The sequence below is a fragment of the Rhipicephalus microplus genome, chromosome 4, assembly GCF_043290135.1.
Source record: "Rhipicephalus microplus isolate Deutch F79 chromosome 4, USDA_Rmic, whole genome shotgun sequence".
NCBI classification, from domain to species: Eukaryota; Metazoa; Arthropoda; class Arachnida; order Ixodida; family Ixodidae; genus Rhipicephalus; species Rhipicephalus microplus.
In genome coordinates this window covers 112,144,824-112,168,115 of record NC_134703.1, presented here as the reverse complement: position 1 = coordinate 112,168,115, position 23,292 = coordinate 112,144,824, and the positions used below count along the sequence as shown (strand labels likewise).

The window sequence follows — 23,292 nt, the reverse complement described above, 5'->3', positions numbered from 1 at the left end:
GTTATACCTGCAGCGCCAGTGCTGAAGGGTTAGTTGGTACTCAATCGAACAACTACAGTGTAAACTGCAGATGCAAACGCTTATGTTTCATTAATAACAATAATCATGATGTTATCAGAATGACTACGCTCATTGCAGGGCAACGGCTTCTCCCATGATCTGTCAATCGACCTGGTCTTGTGCTTTGTGCTGCCATTTATTACCTGCGAGGTTCTGCGAAATTTTTAATCTCATTGGCCTATTTAACATTCTCTTTGTGCTTGTGTGCTTCGAATTCTCTCGTCTGTTATTGTGTTACCGTATTCCTTGCGCAGTGCTATACTTCAGTGTGCTTCGATATTCGCCAGAAATGGAGACGCCCCTTTGGGACGACACGTATACAGTTGTCAGCAAGCTTAAATCGAACGCTCCGCAGCGCGTACTGAGATTGTTTGGTTGGCGCCAGCACCGCGTAGTTTTCGGTTACGTTGCCGATAGGTTACCGATACATGCCGACATACTATAGAAGCATACCGAAGTATTACCGAGGTTGCGAATAGCGTGCGCTAAGGTATCGGGTGTTGCTGGTGTAGCATTTGCGTATGGGTGCCACATAGGTTTTCGAATGGCGTTTTTCTACCGCAAACGCTGACAGAAGTTTGAGTCACCGCAGAGCAGCTCTGTGGGCCACACACTGTTTTGGACCTCAGTGGGCGGACCTCAAACGCTAAAGATGGCTAGCGCTATTACGCATGCGCAGCGGCAGCGACCCCAACGACGCATACGCTATTCGAAAACTCTCGATTATATTGGTGTTGCTTGTCCTGCTAATATGGGGGCAATTGCCGGGCTGATTTCAAGGGCTGACGTATCAGCCCCCCGAAACGCACCACTAAAGCGCTGACAATTTAGTGTTCTCTTTGGCGCGTCAGCAAACACTGGCTGCGTTCAAAGATTAAGTCAGAAGCTAGAATTGATAACGAAAAATATAATACCAGATAAAACAACACAAACAGCTCACAAACATGTACACTCGGCAGTTATCAAATACGAAACAACGGACACGGTACGCCAATATATTCAAAACAACGGGCACAAACTACTCACTCTAAAAAAATTGGCCCCGCATCTGCATGTAATCTGCAAATGACGTCGAAAGACGATAAACGATCCGCTCGCCCTGGGTTCTCGAACTTCCCTGCCGTGACGGTCTAGTGGCTAAGGTACTCGGCTGCTGACCCGCAAGTCGCGGGACCAAATGCTGACTGTGGCGGCTGCCTTTTCGATGGAGGCGAACATGCTGTAGGCCCATGTGCTCCTACCCCAGGTGGTCGAAATTTCCGGACTCCTCCACTACGGCGTCTCTCATAATTATTAGGTGGTTTTCGGACGTTAAACCCACACATCAATCAATCATGGGTTCTTCAACCTTCTAGGCTTTTTGTCGGCGTGCAGCACAGCCACAGTGGGATAAAGGGCGAGATTTTCTTGTTGTTTCCGCACCTCGTGCCATAAACCAGCGTCGAGTGACTGTTTTAGATGTGAAGCAGCTTTTCGACTAGCCTGTGTAACGCTGTCCGTCCGTGTCTCCGTGCCAAGGTGGACTGTGGGTCCCGGTGCCCACCCGGAGTTTTGTGCCTCTCTCTGCCAATTAACACCGGTCCATCACAACACGCTTTGATCCTCCCCGGGTTTCTCTTCTGCGCAATACCGCGATGAGCGCGGCATGAGCGCCGCCGCCAGAGTAAGCGTTAGCGGCCACTGCTTCACATTTACTCGTGGTTCCCTTTAGCGGTAGATGGCGTAATTTTTTCTGTTGCACGCGCTTGTCACATTTGATTGGCACCTGGTCTTCACGTGGTCGTTAAAAATCGGAGGCGCGCGCTTTCCTGAGCGCTCGTTTGTGACAATCGGCAACAGTGTCCAGTGCCTCTCGGCTGGCAGCAGTCAGAAAAGTCAAAACTAGGTTTTCGAGCGTTAGAGTTGAGTTTGCTGATGACTGTATGGTGCTAGTAAGACGAAATTCTGCGAAGCTGATCGCACCTTCGTAAGCGAAGAATCTAAGCAAGTTAGAGGAATGAAAGGTCGGCTACGTGAAAAACGGCAAACGGGCAGAGTGGTTTCATACAGCCGACGAAGTCTCTCGTCAGTAATATGCGCTTGCTTTAATACATCTCCTTTTCTTTAAAAGTAGTATATGCTCCCGAGACACGCCAGTGTAGCAGCTACGATGACACTTTAGCCACTCTGACGGAGAACCCTGTGCACGTCTATCAGCATTCCTGAAGAGCATTTCGCATGAAGTTTTGAAAAAAACCCATCAATACTGATTTCATCAATTAGTACAATCTTGACGCTGCATTTTGAAACACACTTTTCGTTAAACGTTAATGTTTCAATGCGTAGTAACCATATAAAGGTGCGTCCCGAAAAAAAAAAAGCTTGTTATCAGCCTGACCTTTTTAAAAAAGCCCACCTGAACAACGTGTTAAATTTGCAATAGGCATGAAAATATTGCGAGTACAACTCAGCAAAGCAACATAACTTTATTCTTGGTGAAACCACGTGTTTGGGACCCCTGCTCTAATCTGTATCTCACAGTCGCAGCGAATAGCGAATGAGCACACTACACGTACTAGGACCGATAATTGACGCAAGTTCTCGGAGGCGTGATTTTTGGCGTGATTTCACTGCAGCATGGAAATACGGATCCAGCTGATTCCTTAATAAAAAAAGTGCTCTTTGACTCGTAACCTACAGGGATCAATACAACAATATTATTAATACAACGTTTCTGAGAGTAGCAATACAATGGTTCTGCAGAACAGAAAACACGCTCTTGCCGCTAAGTTTTACGTAGAGAAGTTCGAAATTAAACGGCGAATCATGATTAAGGAAAGAAATCGGGGCTGTTTGCAAGCGGTGATTTCTACTAATAGAGCGTTAAACACCGTTAACAATAAATTCGTCTTCAAGGCTGACACGTGGCAGACGTGTTGAGTACGGGGGCACTAAGCATCGAGTATTGGTGTTGATATTGTATATCTGTGCTTTATCAGTGTATCGATAGCTAGAGGTTGACTAAGAAGAAAAAAGAGCCCTCGGCCTTCTTCCTGTCACTACGTTTCTGGAGTCCGTTGTGCGCAAAATTGAAAACATCACTTATAACCATCGAATTCAGCAGCTCAGCTTTTACGAAGTCACTTATGAAATACTTAAATTGCTTGGCATTATTTTTTTCTTGCCTATGAGCTTCAAGCGTGAGGCATCGCGATTTCATTTTTGCTTGTGTACCCGCAACACTTCCAGCACCCAACATATCAGATACGCTCTTACCTTAACAGCGTATATATGATATTCTGGGATACATGACGAAAAGAGGTAGTGGACCCAAAATATTAGATACGCTCTTAACAGCGTATATATGATATTTTGGGATACAGGAAGAAAGGAGGTGTACAGTGGAACATTACCACCGTTCTTGCTATGATCGTAAAATGTAACTGTGCAACGGTCACTTTTTGAGCCAACAAACTTGCACTATACCATTATCAGTGCGGGGATTGCAACCACCTCTTGGCAGTATTTACTCGACGTTCCTACAAATTTATTCGCGTCATAAAAAATAGCCTATAAAATGTCAACCTGGCCTCGCTGACTTGACTTCGCGAATGCTGATGAAACAGGGAAGCGTTCGCCATCGCTTCGTCTTGCTTTGTCTTAAGCTCAGGTTGCGATGCTAAGCGTTCACGTTTAACGTCAGCTTGTCTTACGGGAAGCTCTGGATTTTTCTGCCATTCGCTTGCGCTTGACTTCGCCTTTTACAGCACGGGAGTGCATCGCTTGCGCTTGAACGGGAATGACGTCACCGTTGCGGGTCATGCGTCAATTCCTATTGATTCTCCCGACAGGCCGCTTTTTGAGGTGATCGAACGACTTTAGCCATGGCAGAAGAACATTCGAGAGAGACCACTGGGCTCCTGTATCAGATACGCGTACCTCCTACCAGCACATTTCGAATGCTTTTGTTGCATAGCACACGGTGTTCGGGACGCTGAGGCTAGCTACAGGCAGCGTCTCCATTTTTAGATGGTCGGAGATGAACAGTGGCGCTTTCCATGTTTATGTAGCCCGTACCGGCTAGAAGCTACGAACCGCATTACGCCGATAGTCCTGAGAAAACCTCGACCAAAGCTTCGCGGGTAAAATGCAATTACATCAGGTAAAGTCATTATTTTCATTCTTCGAATGAAGCGGTATTCATTCTCTGGTTCTCTGAAGTTTTCTTCGGCACAGTTCAACCACATTATGAGAGACATGCTCCGGGAAACAAGGTAATGAGGAAAACATGGTAACTAGCCCAAATTGCCATTCTTCTCCGGGAAATAGTCTTTGTCTTTTTAATGAGTTGTCTACGTATACATTTTCTAAACAACCTATACTTTAATGTAGGCACATTAGTGTCTCTTAAACCAATTTATCTAATAAATACATGGCCTTCATAAAGGGATTATACTGTATTATCAGTGCTAATATGTAATAATTTTCAGCGCTCTGAGTGTCGTGATTAAGGGATACACAGTGTGAGACTGAGATTATGCTTTTCTATGGTCATTCGTGTCAATCGTTTTTACAAAGTGGCTAAAAATCGCGGAGGAAGGAAAGGTAGGAGAGGGCATGCCCAGCCGGCGCGCAGCGTCAAAAGTGTGGCGGAAATGACATCACGGCGGCCATATTCACTGGGCACAATGGCGGCGTTGCTATGGTTACGTGTTGCGCAGTGGAGCTGGTCTAGCAGTGAGCGGCCGCGGCTGGCGGCGGCATGCGTGCCTCCCCAGGTCTCGTGCTGAGCAGTGGCGCACAATATCCGTGCTCTGCGCCGCGTTATTGGTTACGCAGTTTTCTCCTGGCGGTTACTGTGCTTTTAGCAACGTTTACAAATCCCTTTGTCCATCACGGGGTTTCAACAGTGTGTAGAACGAGTGCATATCCATGTGTCGTGTGGCGGATGACGCGGATGAAGACGTTAGTGTTCAGCGAAATTGCGTTGGGCACTATGACGAAGCTGAACGATGACGAAACTGAACGATGACGAACGCCTTGCAGGTCAGTGACGGTTGAGCAGTGCTCCTGCTTGTGAAACGGACGACGCTGTTGAGCCCAGCTAGACGCCATTAGGACTATGTGCACATATGTAGTTTCGTGTTGTGTGTGTAAAGTAACAACTTGCATGTGCGTATTAAAACACCTTTTTGTTCCGCTTCGTACACTCTCCACCAGCATTGCATGTAATCTCAACGTAACAGCAACTGCGTTCAAGTGTCACTTGCACCGTGCTCAAAGTCACCATGGTCGCAGAATGCTGACGCCGGTGAGCTTCACGCGGAACACGGACACAGTGGCCGGACGCTGCATCGGCCGCGTGGCGGAATGCAACCGTAGAAGGCGCACGACTGATCGTGTTTTCTGTACAGTTGCTGAATTATTGACGTGAAAACACTCGTCGTTGTCAGTGCATCTAGCGCGCGTTCTCTTGTACTTGCTTCGTTGTCGGCGAGCCGTTACTCCCTAATATCACTCGGACGAAATGATTTCGCCGAAGGCGCCCCGCTGGCTCAGAGTGATGAGTCCAGTTCCATTAGTTTCGGATCGTCACGACACACGCGCTGCGCAGCCCACATGCTTTTCGAGCCGGAGAGAGAGTCGCGCCTTCTGCTTTACATTCGGAAGTGAACAAGAGAGGAGAATTTGCCCAGTCAATATGGCTCACTTCCGGCATCATCACAGCTTCACAACGAGTGACGTCAGGGCCTCTCCTACCTTTCCTTCCTCCGTACTAAATGTCGTGCGCCATTTCAGTTACGCCGGATGTGACCTGACAATGTCTGGTGAATAAATAGCGGCCAAAAATAATAACTGGGATTTTCATATTACAGAGGAGTAGTTTCATTACTTGATGTTTCTGAGGCCTGCTCAGGCGGTAGCTTGGAGTATTTTTCTAGCAATCGCACGAACAGTGATAGTGACGGCGACACACGGACTATAAGGAGGTTGCAACTGGCTTGCTATCCTGCATTAACTGAGAGTAGTCTGGCGGAACTAAATTAACTATGGAAGATCGACACCTGCAGGGACTAGGGTAGCTTGATCACAATTAGCGTAGGGTGGGATAAAATGCTATAAAAATTAGCAACTAGTGAATATAGTTTTTTTTAATTACCCTCTTTGCCATTAAATGCCAATGCAGAAACGTTCCTTGGGGTACAACGTATGTGCTGCATAAATATGTCTATGTTGCCACAGTTGAAAGAGATGTCTTAAAATAACTGAAAAAATCACCAGATGTTTCATTTTGCCCCAACCTATGGGGGAAATGAGAACCAGCGTCAGGCAGAACGAGACTGTGTGAAAAAATGTTATTCCTTAAAATTTAGCAGTAGAAACACCTAAAAAACGTCCCATGCCCCTCTCCCCCCCCCCCCCCGCAGTCTTCATGCGCCAACTCTTAGCACTCCACGCAGCGAATACAGGCAAAACGCGGCGCTGTGCTGCTATAAAACTCTTAGCAGATCAAGCACCCCCATTCTTTCTTCGTGCTTATGGGGTCTTTTGTTTAACGCGTGCACTTTATCAGATTATTCAATGATTAGTGGCTAGATATGCTCTCATGCATCTTTTTCGCCACTTTTTGCCGTTTTGATGCTGAACTGCACGGGCATTTCGTGGCTTTCAACTTAGTAAGCCAAGCTTTGCGAGGCGATGAATTTCGGATTTCGTATCTTTTGTCATTATTAAATGCGAAGCACTTCTTCGCAAACTTCTGCGATTTGAGCGTATCTATCGATCTATCTAGCCGCTTACGCTTAGGTACTTTCCGTGGTCAGCCCCTTATCATAGCATGAATCATAATTAGCATGGGAGGGTAAGATGGTTTGAAAATTATAAGTTACCATGCGCTGATTAGTTACCGTGCGCTGAAGCTGATTTATGTAGCAATGGCTAGGTCCAGTATCCTCGTGAGCATCAGCCCTTGATGTCAGCTTCTGGTGTTGCTAATTCGCATGTTCCAGTTGGCATCGTTGCGCAAGTGCTAACAATTGGTTGAATAAACATCTGCAACTCTTCATCTGTCTGTGCGTGCAAAAATTTGTACATATATTTTGTGTCACTTTATGACGTGTCGCTCAATAAAAAATTTGCAACACGGTCACCTTCCCTCCGCATGCTTCGCATAATGTCGATTCCTAGGTACGTTGGAGCTGCCAAATTTTTTGTTGTTTTTTGTGCATGAAGCTCTACATATTATTTTCTTTTATGTTCTGACCCTTCTAAACAAAAATATAATACATAATTATTATTATACATAAATATAATACACAATATCTCTCTAAGGCATTTTGATGCCATTTTTGGTACGTTTTCCTCACCCGCGTTACCAAATTAAAAAAATAGTCCGCTTTGGCACCTTGTACCAGATGAAGCAAATTTTTGGTGGTAAGTAAATGTAGTATAAAGTAACAAAATAAATACGTAAGTTGTACTGACGTTGTGGTAGCTTCATGCACGGATCCAAAAATTTGGCTGAGCAGAATTTCGCCCCTTTCTGAAGGGTCACGAACACGCTGACACCCACCACGTAATTTTTCCTACGCGAGAGCTGTGAGCGATGCCAAACTTTTACACATAAAACGATAGACAGCTATCGGCACCTATCACTGAAATAGAGAAAGAAAGAAAAGTACTTTTTTTCGATAAGCGACAGAAGCCGGCAAAGTCAAAATGTCACCTCTTGCCCCATGATGCATTTCACCCCACCCTAACTTACGTGGTGTCCCAGGCTCTCTGGCCCTGGCGAAGTATGCACACATGACACAATATACTTGCGGCATGGTTTAGGAAACCTTTATTCGCACATTGTTGTCGCGTCTTCGAAAGAGCTATAGCCACACGGGAATGAGACAACTTCCACCATCGGCGCGCTGTGAACACTCGCTGTACATGAATAAAAGGAGCAAAGGGGACACACAACAGGAACAGAGTATATTTCGTCGCCCTCTCTCTCATCATCTATCTTGTCTTTCTCGTCATTTTTAAGGAAAACAGAAGTACAAGCCCAAACGTCACCAACAACACGTGACTTGCTCAGGTATTCATAGGCATGGATACACAGTGTTTCACTCCATGGGCAGCCACCACTCAACGGTAGCGCGCCCCGATTGAGCGCGGGTTTCCCCGTTCCCGTGAATCGAACTGATGCAGGTGCTCGCGAATGTGTGGTTCGTTTTAACACACGCTTCGAGAAAACATGCAAGCAAATAAAAAGGAATGCGCTGCTAGGAATTGCTTCCTTAACGCCAAGTGTTCATCCGTCTGCCGGTCATGCCAGAAGAAACACCAACAGTCATATCTGATTCCACTGACGATAGTCGCAGTGTAGCTTTGGTCGCCCGCTTTGAGTACACCGCGTTTCCAGTGACGCAAAAATGGTCGAATGGGGCGAGCCAATGGCAACCCTCCAGAAACGGTGGAGCATGCGGATTGGTTCACTCGAGCAATGACCTTACCACTATATAACAGGGAGGGTTTGGAACAACTTAATGCGCAAACATCGGCTCTCTTTGCGTGAAAATGGCATCCATTTCGAGCAAAGTCACTAAGCTACCGATACCGGACAAATCTGGGCACTAGCGCCTCTGCTAGTTTCTGTAATCTGCGTGATTCTACGTCGATGTTGAGCGAGGCGATGAGCGTATAAACGCCGATTTCGATACAACGCGGCCTTTGGACATGTCGGCTCACTTGACGTGAACGCTGAGCTCAGAGATTACGAAAAAAAAAACTTTTCGTGGGCGTAGACTTTTGACGCGTTGAATTTAACATAATCTTCTAATACAAATGGTAGTAGCGTTCGTGATGCGTAGACTTCGTAATTGGGTCACTTTTATTAGGAAATAAAAAGGAGGCCAAAAAAATACGTAAAGTTACTTTCTTTCGCTCTTTTGTCCAGTTATTTTGGCCAGATTCGTGGCTACCATACTGCAGAACGATCGCGTCAAGCTTTACGACAAATCATTCAAAACATTATGCAGTTTATATCATAGCAGCTGTTGTACTCGAACTAACCATAGACTGAGGAGGCTATACTAGAATCGTTCGCTGCTGTCGAAAAAAAATAAAGCAAAAGAGCCTAGCCTTTAAACCAAGTAACAGTCACTGAGGTCTGAAGGAAGGTCAGATCCTCGCATGGGCTGTGTGGCTCTCAACTTCATTTCGTAGGTATCGTCGAGCACAGATCAAACCAACACAAGTGAGAGGTGAAATACTAATGGTTGATCATCTAAAAACGAACCATTTTGTACGCTGGATTCATGGTTCAGAAAAGAACCCCGGTTAAGATTGTCGTGCTTAAAGAATGGAGAATTTTTTCATTCGTACAGTGCTCGGACACCACCAAACGTAATTTCCAGCTCTGTCGGTGTTTGAAGCCATTGTTTTCGTGGGAATAATCTTGTCTTATATTCGGCTTCTATGGTTTAGCAATCAAACGTCCTACACGTTGTGTAAATTAGCAGTTTTGGTCGTCATTCAGTAGTGTTATCCGGCGGTTCAGATGAGCGTCATGCGATGTTTGATATCGACCTCTCAGCTCCCTTTATATCTGAGGATCGAGTGTCGTTCATTCATTTATGCTGTTTCGCCGTCATTGTTATGCTCGCAATGTAACAAAAGAATGCACTAAAGAGCATTAGCCACACGATTGGAAGGTGTAGTCGTGCTGAAGAGAACTCAGTTTTCAGGCAAAATGATTAGAAGTAACGGAAGCAAAAGTAAACTTAAAAGCTGCAAACATTTAGGACAGGAAGTACAACGTTCGGCGGTTCGATTCGCACTCTTTCATAACTTTCTATAGCACTGGTTTAGGCTAGCTGGTAGATATGCATCGTTAAGCTATTTGGGCAAAGTTTAAAGCCACGGAACAGGAAGTTTAATAACATCACTCTATTTATGTGTCTGTTAATGCCATTCATGTCCTACGCTCTTAAGCAATGCACAAATGTGCATTGCTTAAGCCTGTTCCTTTCCAGGAATCAGGCTTCACGTCAACAGCGCGGGGGGTTCATTGAGAGGTGCACTATTTTGTCAGCTAGCCTATCACACGGTGTTACTTCCAAAACGTTGCGAAGAAACATACGTGAGTTGTTTATGTCACATGACTTTTAGAACAGTGAGGCATCACACGTGACCATGCTCAAAACAAAGACATTAGCCTTTCTTTGTTCTTGGGCTCAGTTTGAGCAAACAGGCCTTCTTTCGCTCGAGGCTAACATTTTGCCATCATGTTTTCTTTGCCCTATTTGAGCTGTTGAAGATGTTACTGCGTGTACATAGATCAAACGTACAAGTAATGTGTTCAAAATGTAGACAAATTGGATATTTTAAGCATCTATTCTGATATCGTGCTTTCAAGATACCTTGAAACATCTTGTCAGCACTTTCTTTAAAGCATTGAAGCATTCTTTCATTGTATGCCTAAAAATGACCGAGAACATAGGCACAATCAATAGCGACAGAACGAGCAGCCGAAGTTGTGAATTGTTTTTGTCGATATATGCCTCATATAGTGCATACGAAAAATTTTCGTTCTGCATTTTCACCTTGTCCAAAATGCCTATAACGAGTGAAAAACAGGCTACCTTGGCATGAATTGGGACTCCGTGTTCATCAGTTTACGCGCAAGATAATTTGGGGCTTTCTGACCATCCCTGTTGTATGTGCCTAAAGGACACCGTACACCATCATCCAAAGTTATCAGTTTGCTTACATAGCAAACTGAAGATACTATCATTGAAGCGGCTTGAGCATGCATAACATTGACAAAACGTTCATGAAACTTTCCCAGGTTCTGTTTCTGAATCGAATCTTAGTATGAACTTAAATGGACACTGATCGCTCTGCGAACGAGTACATGTATGTTTGACTGCGCAGGGTTGTTGTAAATATTGTCTTGAAGCCGACGAAACAGAAACACACAAGAAAACACCCCCAAAAAACAGGATTATTTACATTCTCTTCAAACAAACGAGGTCAGAAGACGTAAGCCTAGTAACTTAAGCGCAAAAGGAACTTCGAGACGTGGCTTAGAACGATGTCGCAGGCATTGTATTTTTTTTCCTTCTCCGGTTTCTTCCCGGTGCAGTTGCGCCTCGAACGTGTACACTGTCCATCTGGAACAGTTGTCCATCTTCCCTCTGTCATAGGCCTGCAATGAGAGGCCAAAAAACAAGGCACCTTGTTTAGGGACACACACACGGAGTGGCCTTTCCCAGTAAACCGCCGTCGAAAAAAATGGCTCACTATAACGCAATTGAAAAACATGACCAAGCGCAGGCCTCCTGAACGGCCGTAGGGTCATGGTCTTCCTATACAGGCGTGGGAGCGGCCAGCAACTGTGTACGGACCCCTCTTTGAGGTTGTCTGATAGTGTTCCCCTGAATCAAAAAAACTTTATTTACCATTCACCTAGCACATCAGTGCATACCTGATTATAATAATATATATGATAATGACAGCGAAGATAGAGGCCGCCTGATTTGTACATGGCTGTGTGCATCCCCATCCACACCTTTCTCAAGAATCGACGCAGCTACAAGGCCTCGTTTGCTGACGCATGACCTCGCATTTCCATAGTGGAACTTGGTGGAATTCATAAACGCTCTTCTACATAACTTGGATCCCGATCTCAAGCTTCGTCTTCCATCAGGAATATCGCGAGCTAAGGAGACATTTCCTTGCCGCATGTGACGTGGTGGGGCCATCACAAATGCGTGATATTTAATTTATTTTATTAGCTAGCTATTCTACACGCAATAACTGCAGCCTCCTATCAAGAAACAACCTCCTGTATTCTGTGCGAATGTGCCCGTTGAATTGCTCCAAGACAGACTTCGTGATGCACTCAATAAACTAGATAATCACCCGAGACAACTTGTCTCGGAGACAGCCTTCAAGCCATGTCGTATTCTACCATTTGTCTTTCCTTCTCTTGCCGTTCCTTCTGTACATCATTTTTTACTCCCCTTACCCCCTTCACCCGTAAAGGTTATCCAGATCGCCTAAGAATCGGCTAACCTTCCTGTACTTCTGCTTTTTTCTTCCTTCTTCCAGCTTGCGGCTCATATGAGTAAAGAAATCTGATAATAAAGGCTTAATATATGAAAATGAGCAGTTTTATACGGGAGCACGACGGGACGTATTGAAGGCGCTACGCGACTTCTAATGAACATGCTTAAATCTGGATACCAAGAATATACAATGGCTCTGGGCATCAACGAAATATAAAGAAGGTTATCGGCAACTCAAGAAGCATGAGTTGAAGAGCATGGAGAAGAAGTTAAGACGGCCCATACACGCGCAGAGCATGTCAAGATGAAGAAAGAGAGGTAACTGGAATTTTAAAAAAATTCGCCCGTATCTGAATGTTTCACTGCAAATGTAGTCGAAAGACGATAGTCTTGCGTGTGGAACGTTTATTTGATGTTCTTTGCAAGAAAATAGGTGAATTGTATTTTGGAAGCGCTGCGTTAGAGAGTCTCGATGCATGCATCGAGGCACGTTAGACACGAGCGCCATCTGGCAGTTATCTTCGAAAATGAAGGAAGGCGTGCGCGCCCGCGGAGAATGATGCGTGCCTGTCTCGGAGGTGATAAGGAGTAGAACGCAAAGCGACGGGCAAGGACCACCACTGTGCCGTCTTAGCTAGAGCAACTGTATATGGTCCACGTAGGGACCACATACAGTTACTCTAGTCTTAGCAAAGCGTTGGAAACACTTGCCTATTTGAGCATCGCGTTGCACTGTCAGCGCAGCGTGATAAACGCTACGGCCCTTAGAATTTGTTGCGTGTGCCTTCTCTAGTAAAATGCACACATACCAAACATCGACGTGTTGTTATGGTGCCTCAGAAATTCGTAATAATTGCTTTTTAATTGAGAATCACACAAGTATGAATGCTGAAAACTGAGCAATATTGGTGGGCACTGCGGACGGGGTTGACCGTTTGAGGTATCGTTTGGTCACTTTGGTGTCATAAAGGGGATCGTTACCATGGACAAACAGAGAAATGTACCGACATACAGGCAGAAAGACAGACAGACAGACCAAAATTTTGGCGTCGAAGGTTCCCAAGAAAGACTATCGTCTTTAATACTGCGTTTGCTACCCTAAGAGTAGATATCTCTGGGCAAGTTGGGGGTTCATTATACTGACAACACCGCAAGATAAAGAGAGAGAGAACTCTTTATTGAGAAGCACGGAATATAGCCGGCATATGCAAACCGCTGACATGTACGTTGCGTGGTGAAGATTGACAACAGTGCAAGAATTGACAAGAGACTAGGAAGAAATGCAGCGCCTATCTGTGTTTCTACCTCTGCCTCTTGTCTTTTATTGTTGTGTTGTCAGTATAATTTCCACCCTAGAGTTGGGAGCAGCAAGCAAAAAGAGCGAGGTGAAATAATGACAGAAGTAAATAATGTAAGAGCGCACATGCAGGCTATCACGGTTATTATTATAGTATACCTGTTAACCCTTATATAGACAGGGCTCAACTTGCGGCTCTTACAAGAATCGTGACAATGGGTTTCGGGTCCTTCGCAATGATGTTTTGTGAAGTGATTGCTGAAAGTGTGATTTGCTCTGACAACTAGAATACATTAATGAACCTGTATATTCAACGTTTCCGCTATGCAAACATATAAATACTTCGTGTGCTCTGTTATACCGCAATTTTATGAACGAATGCCATTTGCTTCTGTTTAACTGCGTGCAAAGATCGCCCATAGTGTTACTCACGTTGAGAATTTTGTCAAGCTTAGATTACTTATTCTGAACAGCTGGCCTCATGTGCATGATGCGGGAATACATGAAGTGATTCCGTTCGTGAGTATGTTCCGCGTTATCTGTCCAGATGTCAGTAGTAGCTGCATCCATGCATGTCTAGTCATTCGTTACATTCACAGTGCTTCTACGAAAAGCTATTCACTCTGCGTGCTCACCAGCATCGTCACACCGTCATCAGTGCCTTGGAACACAGATGCACGCGCTCTCTCTCGATGATGGGCTCGTAACCGAAAGTGATGGAGTCCTCAAAGCTGCCGGTGGACACCAGACGAACGGCAGTCGTACCGCATGGAATCCCTATGGCTTTCTTACCTGCCAAAGAAAAGGGAAATGAACTTGCACCAGAATAATCTACAATCTAGGCTATTGCTAAATCACTACGCTGCTAAATCTATTGTGCCTTGTTTCTTAGATAAGCATGGTTGTCCCGCCACAGAGGTCTAGCAGCTAGGGAGCTCGGCTAATGACCCGCAGGTCGTGGAAACAAATCCCGGCATCGACGACTGCATTTTCGATGTAAGTGAAAATGCTGCATAGTGTCACGTGCTCAGAGTTGGGTGCACGGTAAAGAACCTCAGGAGTTCAAAATTTTCAGAGCCCTCCACTACGGCGTCTCTCATAATCATATGGTGGTTTTGGGACGTTAAACCCCACATACCAATCAATCCCAACATGCCCGGACGAGCAATTACTACCTTCTTTAGAAATATTTTTGAAAAAAATTTTAAAGATATTGATCAATGGTCTTTTTAAGTCAAGAATAATGTTGAATAAATAATATATCGGAGCATAACTGAACTCAAAATATATCAATTAACTGTCAGGATAGTTAATAAACGTTAATCGCTTAGGTATGAGCCGAGATATTGGGAGCAGCTCAGACAGTGGCGGCATCTGTCAAGGTAAATCTCAACTACGTACTTCTTTCCAAGTGACCTCTAATTCCTCCTCCGCAACGCGCGTAGCCTCGTTAACTCAACAAACGCAAATTGACATACGAACGGTAGAGTGCGGGGCCCCTAATGTTGAAGGAGGTTTGCCCCAATTTATTTATTTATTTATTTATTTATTTATTCATTCATTTATTTACCTGGCCTAAGCTCAGTGGCTAATATGTAGCTCAGTTGTGCTCTATGGTGCGGGTTTGAATCCCTTGACATGGTGGGATCATTCAGATGGGGCCGAAGTGCGTATGCACCCGTACACTTGAACTTATGTGCTCGAAAAAAAAAAAGAACCTGACGGTCACAATTCTTCCGGTCTCCCAAACGTGCAGGGCTGCATATTCATATAATATTTTCGGGTATAAAGTTTGAGAGTGACATATTTAGAAGAAAAAAGGGTTTGAAACATATAATAAATGAAAATTTGCGCCACAATACGTTTTTGCTTATGAGGGAAGTTTATGTGATTGCACTTTAATGTCACAACAAGCACGCCTTTCACGCCGAGTCAACTTCCATAAATAACCACTCAAACATGAATGAACGTATCTTGCTTCACAGCACCTAGATGGATTTTTCGTCTTGTTCTGATGAAGGCGTGTGTGTACTGCCTCATCAGGCTAGCATTTGAAAAAAATGATATTTTGTTCATAAATTTATATGACAGATGTGTCAAGACAACTTCATTTGAGTAAATGTTGTTATACTTTGCTGCGTATGAACATAGAGCACATGGGCAATTGCAAACGAACGCTCATAAATTATTTTACACGAGGTGCTTTTAGAAAGGCCTGCAGGTTTCGTTTGCCTCTACATAATTTTATTATCTACCACGTGGCTACCATTGCAAAAGTCATCGAATAGAACTTTCCCTCTAGGCAAAGTTTATCAGAAATATTTTTTTCACGCATCTTTCATCTTTGCGTAACAAAGACTCCTTACGCATTTCTGTCATGTTTTTTTTTCGACGTCCTCTAGTGATATTAGACCGCGAGATAAGTTTTTTCAAGAACCGTCATACCACACTTATTATGAGGCATCTAGTAAGTCACGGTGCCTACGCATTTCTTCATTAGTACTACGTTGTAGGCAATTTTCACGATAATTTCTTTTCGACGTCACTGACTCCGCATAACTCAGACTGCACGTACCAAAGCTTGCTGGGTATCCAACGCCCGCCGGCAGCCCCTCAGTGCTATTTTCTAGCGCCTAAGCTCACGAACTTATTGCATGTTCCGACACGATCGGCGCTAGTAACGAGGAATGATGAGCGCGAAAATTGAGTTCGGTACTGCCTGCTGCTGTGGCATCGCCTTGGAGACCCAGGGTTGGTCCTTATTTTCTTTTGCTTCTCTGAAAAAAGTAAAACAAAAATGGAATTCGTTTGGGTTGCTTCTCTACCGAAGTCTATACGCCGAAAGATTGTGCTCTCACTCAATTTCAAATTGTCAGTTTGTTGCTTCGTCACATGAATCGTAGAAACGCGTCTCATGTAGCTGTTCAATGTGTGCAGATTCGCGGCCTTTCAGCGCGCGTGTGTGCTGCTTTACCGTCACAATAGTGTACCTATGCACTATGCCAGCATGTCCGAAAGTTTTGTGAGCGTCACTTTTAAAATGTTAAGCATTTCTTTGCGTAGTGAAAGCATTTTGGCATATCTATCTATCTATCTATCTATCTATCTATCTATCTATCTATCTATCTATCTATCTATCTATCTATCTATCTATCTATCAACTTACGTCTGGGTGCTCTCATAATCACCCCTTTAACTTGGCACGAGTTAATATTAGTACAGGAAGGGCAAGAAGGTTTGACTAATGCGAATCGCTGGTCCTGACATGAATAATGTCACAATTCTGTCACGTATGTCATCAAACACTTCCCGCCATACAGTGGCACATACCCACAGCGCGTATGCCACTGGTATGCAGTTATGTGCCAGAAGTGATTGACAGTATCTACCCTGGAACGACGGCAACGCACGTGGGAAATTTTAACGCGTGAGTTTTCAGGAATACTTGACACCGGCAGCGTTGACCGACTAACGCTAAGATTAAATGTTCGAGTCTCTGCAATAATAGACCGCAAGCATTATGCGTGGCAGTCAAGCTTTTTACCACAGAGCCAAGCCAGGTCTCGGAACTACCTTTAAAATACACCTTAATGTTCGTGAAACGTCACTTGTGGTAGCAGTGCTGGGGCTTTGTCCTTGTCTTTTTCCCGTTCCCGTTTTCTACCGCGTAGTACTCTTAGATAATGTATCACCAACTGGCCCAATCATCCACCTTGATTAGAAGAGGAGGGGGCTATCAAGTTTTATAAACAGTATACAGATGCATACGCCTATGGTTCAGCCGTCACATCGGGTAAACGTCAATCGTAGTTAAATGCCATGCTATTGATATATAATTGATATAGCAGTTTCATGGGCAACCATCCTCGTGAGCGCAATCACTTCATATCAGCTTGTTGCTTCCGACGTTGCTTACTCCATGTTCCTGTTGGCATCATTGCGCCAGTGCAAAGAACTGCTTATATAAACATGTGCAGCTCTTCAAATATATCTGTGTGTTCAACAATTTTACACACACACACACACACACACTTATATATATATATATATATATATATATATATATATATATATATATATATATATATATATATATATATAATACATACATACGTAGCGTGATTTCATGACATGTGGCTCAATAAGAAAGTTCCCGCGCTTGCTTCGCATAACGTAGATTCCCAAGGTATGGGGGATCTGCCTTTTTGCGGTACTCTAGAAGTTTTCTTGGTTGCTGCTTTTCATAAACCGCCACCGTGAGGAATAATCATCGAATGAATCTTCAATGGCACCGCAATACTGCGTCATGTGGAAGCAATGGGCTTCTGAAGCGTTATATCCTGTAGCTGCATATTAACGAATGTTTATCATGTTTACACAATGTCCTTGTTTAGCCAACCACTCATTCTTCTCGGGTAATCCACACCCATGAAGCGGCCTTCTCCATTCATAGCGAGGGTCTCGTTCTGGCAGACTTGATGCCTTCAGGTAGTATACGAGGAATTGTTGGTCAGCTGCCCAGTCGTTATCAGTTCACGTGTTACGTGACGCCAAATAGACAGATAAAGAGTGTTCCGCACTCGCCGCAACTGCCACTGGTGGCAATGACTGATGCTTTCACGTTTACTGCACATATAAACTTAATGGAGTGAATCGGGGATAGCCGCAGTGGTAGCTCAATTGATAGAGCATCGGACTCATTATTCGAAGGTCGCAGGTTCAGTCCTTGCCCACACCAAGTTATCTTTCCGTCCACTTTTCTTTCTTTCCATTTAGATTACAGTTGCTTGAAATATCTTCCCTTATACTTTCCTTGGCATGATTGCTCGAGATCGCACGTTTAAAGTGTGCTGGAGTGGTGTTCACCAGAAAGCCAATGTCTGCTTACGGCATATCAATCAACGGGCGATTGGTGTCATGCAGCCGAAGTCACAGGTCTTTGGGGGTCATAATCAACCGAAACGAAGAAGAGCACACCCTTCCGACTCCTTTGTCAAGGACAGATGCTGCAAAGCAACTTCGTCACTTGGCACATAGTTTGTATCTGCTAGAGTGGAACACCACAAGCATACGACATACGAGGCTCCACCAAATAAACTCTCGACTGGAACTTCAACCTGCATCCGGAATTCATCTACGTGATGCTTCGCTTCTTTGTCGGCTTTGGTTGGGGGTTGTCATCGCAAAAGCGTATACAACTCTCATTGGATTGACCGACAATACGTAATGCGACGTCTGTTGCACCAAAGAAGACATCGACCATCTGCTATTAGGTTGCCCTAGATTTGTCTCTGAGAGACAAAAGCTTTCCTATGCATTGCGACAATCGGACGATTGGCCACTATATGGGCAGATGCTCCTGGAGCACTGTCCTTGTCCTTCCTCGACTCTAAAGGCAGTCAAAGCCATCTAGTGAATATTGAAGACTACAGGCCTATGTGAACGCATTTAACTTTTGTGTAGTGCCACCGCCGCATACGAGTCAGACCATTGACTGACAATTTCTTTCTCTTTATCTTATCTGTCCTCTTTCTCTCGCATAATTATACTCCCACTTCCCATTCCCCCTGCGTAGGGTAGAAAACCGGACATGTGTCTGCTTAACCTCCCTGCGGTCTCTCTTGTTTTTGTCCTTCTATATTCTGTTATATCTCATTATTATGTGTTGTCTAAGAAAGAAAAACAATCCCTCAGATGGGAACTTCTCTCTTTCACGCAAACGCACTCGGAGACACACATACACACACACACGTTTTCGTTCCACGGTGATACTTCCACTTATAGAGACCGCCTAAACTGTGGTGCTTCACGAAAAAAAAAAAGAATGCTTGGGATTACTAACGCGTCTCCGCAGCTTACCCGAAGTTAGCGCTATTTAGTGATATGAGCGAGAAAATAATATGGATGCATTTATTTAGCAAGCCATAAAATGATTCCGTGTACGATGCCATGGGCCACCAGTGAAATGCCGGCGTCCGCGAGTTTGGCACTCTTTTTCTGCAGGATGTTCCATCATTATGTAGATATCATATTTACATCGCCGATGTTTATTTGCCCACACTAAACCCTGTACATTTTTCAATATGTAAAAAATTGCTGAAGTTGATGATGCGCAATAGGTGTAAAAGATTTTACGTTATCCGAGGAGGAGAACATCTTTGATAAGAGAAAAAATGGAAGGCTCTAACGGTAATCGTACGAGATAAATTTAGAAGGTCACGTGTCTTCATGTCACTACAATGTCGATAGCTGTAAACATATCTATCCGTAAAATACGCTGGCGAGCAGCTTTCGTCGGTCAGGTTGGGTACAGGGGTTCCTTCTGCGTACGTCAGACTTAATTTACCAGCCTCATGATGCCAAACTAAGCCTAATTGGCGATATCTAAACTTTCGTCTGTTTCGGGAAAAGTTTTTACGACTGTCGACTTCACGCGCCTCTGTGACCAACGCTTAGGAGAAGACACCAGGACTGTTGCTTAACCGAACATTTATTGACGACACTCCTGCGGGCAATCCCACGAACGTGCTAGGGAGCGGCTATAAGATTGCGGATTGCAGACAGGCGAGTAAGTAAGAAGCTTCAAAACGCAAAGTAGAAGCGTCTATTTAAATGCCCCAAAAACCATCATTACAAGTTTGCGTGACGCCCAAGGGTCCATTAGTCCAGCTCTCTTGACGTCAGCTCATGCTTAATGAAATCTACCGCGTCAATCAGTCCAGCAATGCCAACGGGCTCGAGGAAGCGTGTCGTGGTGTTGCAACTACGCGTTGCATTGACTGAACTGCAGCGCTCGGCTGGAGGCCTAGCACACGTATCGTTCAGGTATTGCCCACCTTGAGATTGACACTTCTCCGATGTCCTTGACCGAAGGTGTTTAAAAAGGAGAGTGCCTCCGGAATACGAATCTTAGTAAGTTTAGGCGCTAATTTACGTCTAGAGTTGGGGTACCGACTAATGGCGTAATCCCTCTTGAACGGCAGAAACCAATTCGGGTAATGGGCACTGATTGAATTAAGCACTGCCAGCATGTCTGCTGTGAATCTGGCTTCGCTGCCACTGAAGTGTGGGCTGCGTGACCATGCCTGACTTGCAGCGTCGCCTTCAATATCTTTCGCTGAAATAAAGTGATGTGGAAAGCAAGAATGGTAGAAAAACATTTGCGCCCTGGTACCGCAATGTCGAAACGATGTTTAGCTCGGTCAAGTAAGGCGCAAATTGGCATGATTTGTCTTGACAATCATGGAAACTTTCGTATGTCCTCTGGAATTGATTTGAAAATCTAGTGTATTAGTCGACTTATTTATAATTCCAAGTAATTTGCGATATGCCTTGCGGGACACCGCGGCACCTTTTAAGCGGCTCTGCTGTGCCGTAAAATCCACAAGGTAGCTTTTCTCGTGCGACACGTTACTACGTTCTGGTACAGCGCTACAGCGATGCACTTTTGAAAAAAAATAACGCTAGTAAAGTTTTATTTCACTCCATCCATAAAAACAGCATCTTACCATTTCTTGTTAATGAATCAATTAGGCCTGGTGAAAAAGAAAATGATGTTTTATATTTTAAATTGGTGTTATGCGCACACACCGGTCACTCCCTCAACTTTCAGCTGTGTTAAATAATCATGTCATCACAAATTGCCACCGGGGTTAAGAGCCTGTAACAAAACCCTCCTGGCCGAAAGTTCAGGCGGCATAACTTCACTTCGTGGGGTATCTAACCACCTTAGAGTTACATAGAAAAGTTTTCTTTCCTGAAATGACCAACTAATCGATCAATAGATTGTTCAATCTATCAACCAATGAATGAATGAGTCAGTCAATAAGTAAATAAAAAATCTGTCAATATGTCTGCAAAAAAACGCACGCGGACAGATACTCCGATGACATGACGCCAAGATAACTCACTTGGAAGCGAGTCAAGGCCGCATACATCTTGTATGACCATCATGCCGTCCATGCCCAGGCCAGTACCACCCATGAATTCGGCGTAATCTCGCACGCCGCGTTTCCTGCACTGTGTAGAAATGAACGCAATATAAACAGATCATGAAAATACTCTCACATGCTGCGTTTCTAAGAGGCGGAACCACACACTAATGACGACATCAAAACAAAGCATGAAAACCTTTAGCATTGTCTTTGTCCGGATGTGGCCAGAAATGCTATATTTAACTTTTTAGACGTGATTTATGGAGAACTGTTCGTGAATTAATTCAAAATACACACCAATTCTAGACATCCGATGTTCTACTCGAACAAAAATGATGCCTAAATACATTGTTTTAATAAATTGTTTTAAATAAAGTGTAAACAAATATCTGTTTATACTGATCTCATTTATGTTCAATTCTCGTATAACTGGATTAAAAGCTCAAGCTAAAAAGATATAGTGCCATTTCGTCTTCCGAGATAATCACTTCGAGCAAAGCAAAAGTATACTTTTATGAGCTTCTCGGAAAGTGACGTGCACTACGACTCATACAACATGGTGTGCCATCGGGGGACTTGTCATGTGGAAAAGTAGACTGCAAAATAGAGCCCTTTGAATCTACGTTTATTACACCAGATGTTGATTCAGACGAAGCTCAATGCATCTTCCTCTTTCATGGATATAAATATACATGTCGACACAATCAGCAAAAACGAGCTGTGCCAAAAAAAAATCACGGTACATCTCAAGTAGATCCCAGATAATCACTGTGATTTTTCTTCGTATGCGACGTGCTATAGAGCCCCACCTAACCGAGAATACCTTCGCATACGACAGTTCACTGCTCTCACCGGAACTAATGATTGGCCTGCTCAGTTAATGAAGAGACTTTAGTTTGGAAGCATCAGTTAATTTAGGAGCACGCCATTGTGAAATGTGGAATGCTGCGCCTTATTTGTGCACACAATAAATCTAATTTACGAAACCTGAAGCAGGCGGCCTACTGGATTGATTGATATGTGGGGTTTAACGTCCCAAAACCACTCTATGATTATGAGAGACGCCGTAGTGGAGGGCTCGGCCTACTGGAAAGTGATGGAAAATTGTTGGCAATCCAAAATCGTGCTTTATGCAAAACGCGCAACTCCTCGTGCATCCCCGAAGAATACGTTCATTGTGCGTTTCCATCAATACACCGGCGTTGTACTTTCGAAGATCGGTGCCTATCCCCCCTCGTGTATTAACGACCTTTTAATGAGCTAAGTCATTAAGCCAGGATATTGCCACACGGTGAAAGCGGAGATGACAGGCTGGGATTTCCTGTCGCATGAATCTTCGATGCGTACGCGTTTTAAGCGCTACGTGAGCCGCTAATCGTTTAAGCGTCTCCATCCTTTTGCATAACAGCATCGGGTAATGAAGCAAGTTGCGGTACTCCATAGAATAAATTATAGGCGCTTCAATGACACACGTACGAACATTCACCGCGTACACACACGCGCTCAACCTCGACAATCTTTTCGAAGCTCTCAAATGTACCAATTGTTAGCTGTTTAGGTGTATGAGAAGGCGCCCGGAAGATATTTTTGCTGTAAAAGTGAACACTACAGGTGTTCACCAAAACAGATCACCACTTTTTCGGCTCTGCTGAGCTCTATTTTCAACAGGCGCACTCTTTTCATGATAGTGCCAATTATGTATGTTGAGCTGCTCGGTAATATGAGAGCACACATAGGGAACTTTTACCAATGCGCTTCCAGTGTGCATGAGGAGTCATGAGTTTTGCATTTCAAGTATTACAGTGTACACTTTACTAGCACGTTTTCTGTACTCTGCGGCCATTTCGCAATTTAGCATGCCATCTCCAGTAGCGCTGTTACTGGTGTTACGTGCCACATGGTAATTAAAAAAATATATGCAACTACGCAGGATAGATGTGCTAAATGTGTAGTAAATGGC

The 23,292-nt window shown here is 44.2% G+C and overlaps 1 protein-coding gene across 1 annotated transcript in view; it reads right to left on the bottom strand.

Moving 5' to 3' along the window:
* Positions 1 to 11,107: 11,107 nt before the first annotated feature.
* LOC119172275 (corticotropin-releasing factor-binding protein) overlaps positions 11,108 to 23,292 on the bottom strand; it is a 94,506-nt gene continuing 82,321 nt past the window's right edge. Inside the window, exons 6-8 of the mRNA XM_037423321.2 lie at positions 21,309 to 21,417; positions 14,034 to 14,190; positions 11,108 to 11,239 (exon numbers count right to left, since the gene is read on the bottom strand). Coding sequence (XP_037279218.2) covers positions 14,042 to 14,190; positions 21,309 to 21,417 — 258 coding nt within the window. The 3' untranslated portion in view covers positions 11,108 to 11,239; positions 14,034 to 14,041. The remainder of the gene's footprint in view (positions 11,240 to 14,033; positions 14,191 to 21,308; positions 21,418 to 23,292) is intronic.